Raw genomic sequence first — 10,395 nt, forward strand, 5'->3', positions numbered from 1 at the left:
ATCGATTTGAAAATAATTTTTCGAAATCGCCATAGGCTCAACATGGGGTAACTATCCGTCCCGATTACCCGAAATTTTGTCATTTATATTTTAAATAATTACCACCATGAGGTGGGGTCCAGGCCCGGGAAGCGACCCAAAAAATATAATTCATTTCTAACGTGGAGTTTTTGTGCAAATCGCCTTTTAAATTTTCCCCCATGTTAACCCTATGGGAAAATGCACGTGCCGATTACCCCAAAACGGGACCATTATATTTCATGCAACTTTGCCAGAAGGTAGCTCCCCCACACGGGACCAAACGCTGAAAATGGCAAAAAAGTTTACCGTGCCGTTTTTCTCGGAATCAAAATGACCAAAATCGCGGCAGAAACGCTAAACACCCCCCTAGAGAGGTAGCTCAGGTTGGGATTTTCAATAGAAAATCACAATTCTAAAGAATAGTGATTGTCTTAATTGAAAAGTCCCAACCTTCGGATATCTACTATTTACATATATAAAAATCAAAATGTCCGTATGTATGTATGTAACGCGTCAGTCACGCTTGGCGGGCTATTGCTCCGGAACGGTGCGGGCTACGGGGGTGAAATTTTCGACGCAAGTAGGACGCGTGCATCTGTTTGTTGTATTAAATTTTGGTGGGGGTGGGTTCGGTGGTTTGCACGTGGCGGGCGCATCTTTGCGGGATTTTGGGCCGCGGCCGGTTTCGAGCAGACGGCACGCGCCGTAGGCTCAGATTGTTCGCTACGAAAACTGAGCAAAATCAGAGCCGGAAGGTCACTGACCTTTGGCAATGAATACCGGAACAGGGCACCGCCGGCCAGGAGGAGACGCCAAATTTATTCTGGCCATAACTCGGCCGCTACTGGGCCGATTTTATTGAAACTTGATTTATTATGCTGCGCGTAATGGTGTCCCTCTAGTTTACATATATAAAAATCAAAATGTCTGTACGTATGTATGTATGTAACGCGTCAGTCACGCTTGGCGGGCTATTGCTCCGGAACGGTGCGGGCTACGGGGGTGGAATTTTGGGCTCAAGTCGGACGCGTGCATCTGTTTGTCGTATTAAATTTTGGTGGGGGTGGGTTTGATGGTTTGCACGTGGCGGGCGCATCTTTGCCGCATTTTGGGCCGCGGCCGGCGCCGAGCAGACGGCACGCGCCTTAGGCTCAGTTTCTTCGCTTCCAAAACTGGGTGAACTCAGAGCCGGAAGGTCACTGACCTTTGGCAATGAATACCGGAACAGGGCACCGCCAGCCAGGAGGAGACGCCAACTTTATTCTGGCCATAACTCGGCCGCTACTGGTCCGATTTTATTGAAACTTGATTCATTACGCTGCACGTAATGCTGTCCCTCTTTACGCTGCGCGTAATGCTGTCCCTCTAGTTACATATATAAAAATCAAAACGTCCGTATGTATGTATGTATGTATGTATGTGACGCGTCAGTCACGCTTGGCGGGCTATTGCTCCGGAACGGTGCGGGCTACGGGGGTGAAATTTTGGGCGCAAGTCGGACGCGTGCATCTGTTTGTCGTATTAAATTTTGGAGGGGGTGCACTCGCCGGTTTGCACGTGGCGGGCGCATCTTTGCGGAATTTTGGGCCGCGGCCGGCGCCGATCAGAGAGCACGCGCCTTAGGCTCAGTTTCTTCGCTGCAAAACTGAGGGAAATCAGAGCCGGAAGGTCACTGACCTTTGGCAATGAATACCGGAACAGAGCACCGCCGGCCAGGAGGAGACGCCAAATTTATTCTGGCCATAACTCGGCCGCTACTTGGCCGATTGCAATGAAAATAGATCTATCACGCTGCGCGTAATGCTGTCCCTCTTTACGCTGCGCGTAATGCTGTCCCTCTAGTTTACATATATAAAAATCAAAATGTCCGTATGTATGTATGTATGTAACGCGTCAGTCACGCTTGGCGGGCTATTGCTCCGGAACTGTGCGAGCTACGGGGGTGAAATTTTCGACGTAAGTCGGACGCGTGCATCTGTTTGTTGTATTAAATTTTGGAGGGGGTGGGTTCAGCGGTGTGCACGTGGCGGGCGCATCTTTGCGGAATTTTGGCCGCGGCCGGCGCCGATCAGAGAGCACGCGCCGTAGGCTCAGATTGTTCGCTGCGAAAACTGAGCGAAATCAGAGCCGGCAGGTCACTGACCTTTGCCAATGAATACCGGAACAGGGCACCGCCGGCCAGGAGGAGACGCCAAATTTATTCTGGCAATAACTCGGCCGCTACTGGGCCGATTTTAATGAAAATTGATTTATTACGCTGCGCGTAATGCTGTCCCTCTTTACGCTGCGCGTAATGCTGTCCCTCTAGTCACTTATATAAAAATCAAAACGTCCGTATGTATGTATGTATGTATGTATGTATGTAACGCGTCAGTCACGCTTGGCGGGCTATTGCTCCGGAACGGTGCGGGCTACGGGGGTGGAATTTTGGGCTCAAGTCGGACGCGTGCATCTGTTTGTCGTATTAAATTTTGGTGGGGGTGCGCTCGCCGGTTTGCACGTGGCGGGCGCATCTTTGCAGCATTTTGGGCCGCGGCCGGCGCCGAGCAGACGGCACGCGCCTTAGGCTCAGATTGTTCGCTTTCAAAACTGAGCGAAATCAGAGCCGGCAGGTCGTTGACCTTTGGCAATGAATACCGGAACAGGGCACCGCCGGCCAAGAGGAGACGCCAAATTTATTCTGGCCATAACTCGGCCGCTACTGGGCCGATTTTATTAAAAATTGATTCATTACGCTGTGCGTAATGCTGTCCCTCTTTACGCTGCGCGTAATGCTGTCCCTCTAGTTACATATATAAAAATCAAAATGTCTGTACGTATGTATGTAACGCGTCAGTCACGCTTGGCGGGCTATTGCTGTGGAACTGTGCGAGCTGTGGGGGTGGAATTTTGGGCGCAAGTCAGACGCGTGCATCTGTTTGTCGTATCAACTTTTCGAGGGGGTGCGCTCGCCGGTTTGCACGTGGCGGGCGCATCTTTGCGGAATTTTGGCCGCGGCCGGCGCCGAGCAGAGAGCACGCGCATTAGCCTCAGTTTCTTCGCTTGCAAAACTGGGTGAAATCAGAGCCGGAAGGTCACTGACCTTTGCCAATGAATACCGGAACAGAGCACCGCCGGCCAAGAGGAGACGCCAAATTTATTCTGGCCATAACTCGGCCGCTACTGGGCCGATTTTATTGAAAATTGACTTATTACGCTGCGCGTAATGCTGTCCCTCTAGTTACATATATAAAAATCAAAATGTCTGTACGTATGTAACGCGTCAGTCACGCTTGGCGGGCTATTGCTCCGGAACGGTGCGGGCTACGGGGGTGAAATTTTCGACGCAAGTCGGACGCGTGCATCTGTTTGTCGTATTAAATTTTGGTGGGAGTGGGTTCGGTGGTTTGCACGTGGCGGGTGTATCTCTGCCGCATTTTGGGCCGCGGCCGGCGCCGATCAGAGAGCACGCGCGTTAGCCTCAGTTTCTTCGCTTGCAAAACTGGGTGAAATCAGAGCCGGAAGGTCACTGACCTTTGGCAACGAATACCGGAACAGAGCACCGCCGGCCAGGAGGAGACGCCAAATTTATTCTGGCCATAACTCGGCTGCTACTGGGCCGATTTTATTGAAACTTTATTTATTACGCTGCGCGTAATGCTGTCCCTCTAGTTTACATATATAAAAATCAAAATGTCCGTATGTATGTGACGCGTCCGTCACGCTTGGCGGGCTATTGCTGTGGAACGGTGCGGGCTACGGGGGTGAAATTTTCGCGCCGAGTCGGACGCGTGCATCTGTTTGTCGTATCAACTTTTCGAGGGGGTGCGTGCAGCGGTGTGCACGTGGCGGGCGCATCTTTGCAGCATTTTGGGCCGCGGCCGGCGCCGAGCAGAGAGCACCACCGCAATTCCGCGGGGAGCGCGGGCCGACCCTCGGCCATGGGCCCTGGACCCAGAACTCGTCGAGGCGGTGGCGGAGCGCCGGGAGGCGAGGGACGCCATGAAGCAGGACCGATCCCGTGCGGCTAAGGACAGATGGCTGGAAGCCAAACGTCGGGCCGCCAAGATAGAAGAGGAGGCCAAGACCCGCAGTTTCCGTGAGTTCGCCTCTACCACGCTCAACAAGCCGACTAACATCGGGAGAGTCACGAAGGTGCTACGCAAGATGGAGGGATCGGTGCAGGCGTGCCCCGGCCACGCTCTCCAAGGGGACCGCGGCCTCGCCGTGGAGGACCTGGAGAAGGCGACCTCCTTCGTGCGCACTTACTCCAGTTAGTCGACAGGTCCGTAACAGGAAACGGGACCGCGTCGTGAAACAGGAGCTCAACCAGCTAAGCCGCCTCCCGTGCACCGCGTGCGCGGGTCAGAGAGAAGACGGCGGCTGCTGCGGCCCCTTCACGGAAAACGAGCTGAACAACCAACTGAGGAAGATGAGCGATAAGAAAGCCCCCGGACCAGACAATATCTGCGCGGAGCATCTGAAGCATCTCGGCCCGAGAGCCAAGGCCCTGCTCCTGCGCGTCATCAATCAGTCCTGGTTGCGGGGAGAGGTACCAGCTGACTGGCGCAGAGCCGTCATCGTTCCGATCCCCAAGGCTGGAAAGGACCCCAAGCTAACATCAAGCTACCGACCCATCGCGCTGACGTCACACCTGGCGAAGCTGATGGAGCGAATGGTGTCTGCACGCATGACCTACCTGACGGAGAGGGAGGAGATGGTCCCATCTGAGCAGGTCGGCTTCCGAAGAGGACGGTCCGCGGAAGAGAACCTGGGAAGGCTGATCCAAACGGTCCAGGACGGATGGAACAAGCCCAAACCGAGAGGGAAGCCGGTGGACGGCGTCACGGCCGAGAAGTTCGTTCTTATGGCATACGACTTCAGCCGCGCCTATGACGTCATCGACCACCGTATGCTACAGCTGAAGCTCCTGCGGTTGGGCCTGCCCGCCTGTATGACCCGCTGGATCTGGGCGTTCCTGCGTGACCGCCGGGCGTCGGTGGAGGTGAACGGCACCCGGAGCGCAGAGCGCGTCTTCAGAGCCGGCCTCCCGCAGGGCAGCGTTCTGGCTCCGACGCTGTACACCCTGTGGGCCGCCGACCTGATCCTGGAACTGCGGTGTATCCCGTGTATGTACATCCACCTACATGTACGCGGACGACACCGCCACCCTCAGCAGCGGATGCTCTATCGCCCTGGCCCGGGAGAGAGCACAGCGAGCAGCCGACACCATCGCAGCTTGGGCGACCCGCTGGAAGATGGTAGTGGCGGGTGAGAAGACCCAGGCCATTGTCCTCTCGCAATGGGCCCAGGATGCCAAAGATGTGACGGTGAAGGTGGCAGGCGCCCCGGTGAAAGCGGGTCCCAAACTCCGCCTCCTGGGAGTGACGTTTGACCGCCTGTTGCACTTCGGCCCACACTGTGCATGCGGAACTCCGCCGGAAAGTCAGGCCCAGGGTAGCCCAGCTCAGGAAGATGACAGGACGCTCGTGGGGCCTGGAGGAACGGCAACTAAGGACTGTGGCAAATGGGTACGTCAGGGGGGCGCTGGAGTACGCTGCAGCCGCCTGGCTGCCGGCGACCCCTCCCCCCCAACACACGTGGAGATCATAGCGAGAGAGCTGCGTGCCGCGGCCCGTGTGGTGACAGGCTGCGCAGCGTCTACGCCCGTCCACGCCCTAATGTCGGAGGCCGGGATGGCAGACGCGCGGTCCCGCCGCGTGACGCTAGCGGCAAGAATGGTGGGCCTCGCCGCGTCCCTCCCGGAGGGCGACCCACTGAGGACAGTGGGTGAAGCGGTCGTCCCGCGCCGACTACGTACCACCGAGGGATGGAGAGAGGTGGGGCTCGTTGCGCTGTCGGCCGCCGGGGCTAAAGACGTCCCAGTGGAGGCCCGACTACATCACTCCCTGCCGCCGTGGACCGACAGTACCGCCGTCCAATTCCATCTGGACCTCGGTCCGCGAGCCAGCCGCGCGACATCTGCAGAGACCCGCCGAGCCGCGGCGGAGGAGCGCATCCGAGAGCTCCTGCCCGAGGCCGTATGGGTCTGGTCGGACGGCTCGGCGGAGGGCGGCGTGGAGAACGGTGGCGGCGGCGCGCTGCTCCGCCCACCAAACGGAGACGACCTGGAGGTACGGGTGCCGACGGGCCGCTTCTGTTCCAGCATCCGCGCGGAGCTCACCGCGCTGCTGGCAGCTCTGGAGGCGGCCGCCGAGCTGCCGGGCTGCAGAGGAGTGCCTGTAGTCGCCTGCCTGGACTCGAAGGCGGCTCTGCTGCTCCTGGGTGGAGGCGCTGCGGCCCAGGCCTCGACACTGGGCGCCAGGCTGTGGGCCCAGCTCCGGCGCATGACGGCCGACGGCAGCACGGTCACGCTGCAATGGGTCCCGGCCCACTGTGGGCTCGCCGGTAATGAAAGAGCGGACGCACTGGCCAAGGAGGCGGCCGCTCTTCCCCAGCAGTCAACACCGGTGGATGTCCGCACTCTCACGCGGGCTGTCGCGCGGCACTCCAAGAGGAAGTGGCAGGCGGACTGGCCGGCCGGTTGGTACCGCACCGTCATGGGGGACCGCGCCCCCGCCCCGGTCCGGACCGCCACCAGGAAGGAGGCCGTCGACATCCACCAGCTCCGGTCTGGCCACTGGGCCCGATCGGAGCAGTACCTCCACCGGATTGGTCGAAGACCTACACCTGAGTGCGCTCAATGTGACGACAAGGAATGCCCTGCGGGCCGCTGCCTAGTCTGTTCTGAAGCAGCGGACACCCCGGCGCACGTGTTGCTGGAATGCCCGTGCCTATACGGCCCCCGGCTCCGTGCGCTGGGCAACATCATCGGCGCGGCCCACGATGTCCGGCGCGACGACGTGGTGGCGGCCTTGGCCACCGGATACATGGCCCACAAGAGCCGGTCGGCTACACTACCGCCCCGGCGGTAGCCGGAGGGTCAAACAACAACAACAGCAGAGAGCACGTGCTACAGGCTCAGTTTCTTCGCTTTCAAAACTGAGCAAAATCAGAGCCGGAAGGTCACTGACCTTTGGCAATGAATACCGGAACAGGGCACCGCCGGCCAAGAGGAGACGCCAAATTTATTCTGGCCATAACTCGGCCGCTACTGGGCCGATTTTGATGAAAATTGATTTATTACGCTGCGCGCAATGCTGTCCCTCTAGTTACATATATAAAAATCAAAATGTCTGTACGTATGTATGTAACGCGTCAGTCACGTTTGGTGGGCTGTTGCTGTGGAACGGTGCGGGCTGCGGGGGTGAAATTTTGGCGCCGAGTCGGACGCGTGCATCTGTTTGTCGTATCAACTTTTCGAGGGGGTGCGTGCAGCGGTGTGCACGTGGCGGGCGCATCTTTGCCGCATTTTGGGCCGCGGCCGGCGCCGAGCAGACGGCACGTGCCGTAGGCTCAGTTTCTTCGCTGCAAAACTGAGTGAACTTAAAGCCGGAAGGTCACTGACCTTTGGCAATGAATACCGGAAAAGGGCACCGCCGGCCAAGAGGAGACGCCAAATTTATTCTGGCCATAACTCGGCCGCTACTGTGCCGATTTTGATGAAAATTGATTTATTACGCTGCGCGTAATGCTGTCCCTCTAGTTTACCATGGTGTGTCAAAAGTGGAAATAGCCGGTGCGCCGTCTGGCAACCCGGCAGCCCGCCGCCATAGGGAAATTCATGCCTTTTGTCGCTTTTTCGCTCCCTATGAGTCACTTGATATAATTAGAGCTTAACTAGGAACGAGGCGGGTCACTTGGACGTATTCGGGAGCCGAATACGGTGTTTTGGAGCCAATACCTGGGAAACCCTGCCCGCCCAATGCGAGTTTTTAAGAGTCTGCATGCCCAAATTAACGTTGAGCGCGGCCGTTTTCGGTCGGTTTTCCCCGACCTTGTGGCGAAATCGCCTTATTTATTCAACCAGGGTGGGCTAATTCGCTTAACTAGGAATGAGGCGTTGAAGAGAATTATTCAAGGAATAGAGCTGTGCAAAAATATTTTTTGTATTGTTAAAACTGTATCCGCCCTCGAACGATAAATATTGTTAACCCATCAGAAACACATCACCTGGAATGCGTTTGGACTTGGCTGGATCTAATATTAGCGAGTATCTGCTAATGCAGTTTCTTGGCTTACATAGTACGCACACAAGCATACATACTTCCTGCCCTTGGTTATTCCTCACTTGAATGAAAATTTTGCTATAATAACTATTCCAAGCAGTTAACAGGTTTTAGTGCAGTGCCAATTCGGAACCGTTCAGCGCCGCCAGTCTCCCAGGCGGCGCGTAGCGGCTGCCGCCGGCCGCCGCGCCGCCGCTCTGGCAGGGTGTTTGACTTCATATCTCTGTTGCTAGAAAAGTTGTGGACCGATTTACTTGATTCTTGCATGAAAAGATCCGCCATTCAATTCTTAGCAGATAATGAAAACTTGACGTCAATTGCACGATCCGCTGCCCATGTTGTGGTACTGGCATCTATTGACAAGGCTGGCGAACTAAAGCCGGGCGGCTATTTCCACTTTTGACACACCATGCATATGTAAAAATCAAAACGTCCGTATGTATGTATGTATGTATGTATGTATGTATGTATGTATGTATGTGACGCGTCAGTCAGGCTTGGCGGGCTGTTGCTCTGGAACGGTGCGGGCTACGGGGGTGAAATTTTCGACGTAAGTCGGACGCGTCCATCTGTTTGTTGTATTCAATTTTGGAGGGGGTGCGTGCAGCGGTGTGCACGTGGCGGGCGCATCTTTGCAGCATTTTGGGCCGCGGCCGGCGCCGAGCAGACGGCACGCGCCTAAGGCTCAGTTTCTTCGTTTGCAAAACTGGGTGAAATCAGAGCCGGAAGGTCACTGACCTTTGGCAATGAATACCGGAACAGAGCACCGCCGGCCAAGAGGAGACGCAACATTTATTCTGGCAATAACTCGGCCACTACTGGGCCAATTTTAATGAAAATTGATTCATTACGCTGCGCGTAATGCTGTCCCTCTTTACGCTGCGCGTAATGCTGTCCCTCTTTACGCTGCGCGTAATGCTGTCCCTCTAGTCTACTATTATACATCTTAAAAAGTCCGCCCACGCCGCCCACGCCGCCGCCGTCGGGGTTACTCCCAAAAAGGCTTATTGCGGCGCCGTCGATTGACGCAGGACGGTGAAATTTTGACGACTCGTGGGTCACGTAATTGAACAGGTCGTATTAAATTTTGGGCACGATGCGGCCGGGGGTGCGCCCGTGGCGCGTGCTCATGTGCGCCATAGGGTTAGCATTAGAATCGCGACCGGCGCCGATCAGAGGGCACGTGCTTTAGGCTCAGTTGTTCGCTTAAAAAAACTGAGTGGAAATGAAATAATCAGAGCCTGCAGGTCATTGACCTTTGACAACGAAGGCCGACACAAGGCACCGCTCGCCAAGAGGATTCGCCAGTAAATACAATTAATTTGTTTTTGCAATATCTCAGCCGTTTCTGGGCCGATTTAGCTGAAACTTGGACTGTCGGTGATAGGGCAGGGCAGGGTATGGTATGGTATGGTATGGTAGGGTAAGGTAGGGTAGGGTAGGGTAGGGTAGGGTAGAGTAGGGTAGGGTAGGGTAGGGGTAGGGTAGGGTATGGTCAGTGGCGGCGCCACGAATTTTTGCCAGTGGGGGCAAGCTTGAGGTGACCCGACTGTTGTCTGATACGCCAATCTGCAGAATCCATGAGCACCTTGCCCCTCAGATGTTGCCATTCAAAATTATTATGGTTCTCATGTGACCTCGAAATTTATAGATCCGGGAACAGGGGGGGCAGCGGGGGCGCTTGCCCCCCCCCCAACTTGGGAGCCGAGGGGGCGGCGCCCCCTCAACATTGGGGCAGCGAGAAAAGATGTTTCCTCCCTTATCCGGACTTCTTTCCTTCTCGTTTCCTTTATACATCTTAACATCAACACACGGCATGTTCCTTGCCATCTGAATGGTTTCTGCTGATACAGTATCGATTTAACAACATCTGCTGTTGTCATCCCGCTTTGATTTGGGCATGACCTTGGCCATAAGTTTGGCAGGCCAGATTTTATACTGGACCATTTTGAGTCAACTTTGAGATTAAATACATACCTAACGTACAACGGTGGTAAAATCGTTGCTATAGTTATAACCTAGTTCCGGGTGTGAGGGAGGGGCGTGGGGCAATGAGTGCACTGACGTGGCGCCCTCGGAGAACCGGTATGGGATTAAAACTCAGCGAGACTAAGGGCTTGTGTGGTGCCTTCGATTTTCGGTAGCACCCTCAGAATCACCGGCCTTGGGCCCTCAGAGCCGCCGGTAAGGGGCCTTTAGAGGCACCGGTGTGGGGCTGTCATGCAGGTGCCGGTGTGGGCGCTCAGAGGTGCAGTATATAGATTCT

General features: G+C 55.8%; 1 protein-coding gene across 1 annotated transcript; it reads left to right on the top strand.

Moving 5' to 3' along the window:
• Nucleotides 1–4,432: 4,432 nt before the first annotated feature.
• LOC122373391 lies at nt 4,433–6,935 on the top strand. The gene is made up of 2 exons (XM_043351381.1): nt 4,433–5,271; nt 6,167–6,935. The coding sequence occupies exons 1-2, from the start codon at nt 4,433–4,435 to the stop codon at nt 6,933–6,935; spliced, it is 1,608 nt and encodes a 535-aa protein (XP_043207316.1).
• The last annotated feature ends 3,460 nt before the right edge of the window (nt 6,936–10,395 follow it).

This window comes from Amphibalanus amphitrite, unplaced genomic scaffold (genome assembly GCF_019059575.1).
Source record: "Amphibalanus amphitrite isolate SeventyFive unplaced genomic scaffold, NRLGWU_Aamphi_draft 001486F_arrow, whole genome shotgun sequence".
Classification (NCBI taxonomy): Eukaryota; Metazoa; Arthropoda; class Thecostraca; order Balanomorpha; family Balanidae; genus Amphibalanus; species Amphibalanus amphitrite.

Coding starts and splice junctions, on each gene's coding strand:
- LOC122373391 (XM_043351381.1), top strand. CDS start 4,433: ATGAGCGATAAGAAAGCCCCCGGACCAGACAATATCTGCGCGGAGCAT. Junction 5,272..6,166: donor CTGGAAGATGGTAGTGGCGG/GTGAGAAGACCC, acceptor CTTCTGTTCCAG/CATCCGCGCGGAGCTCACCG.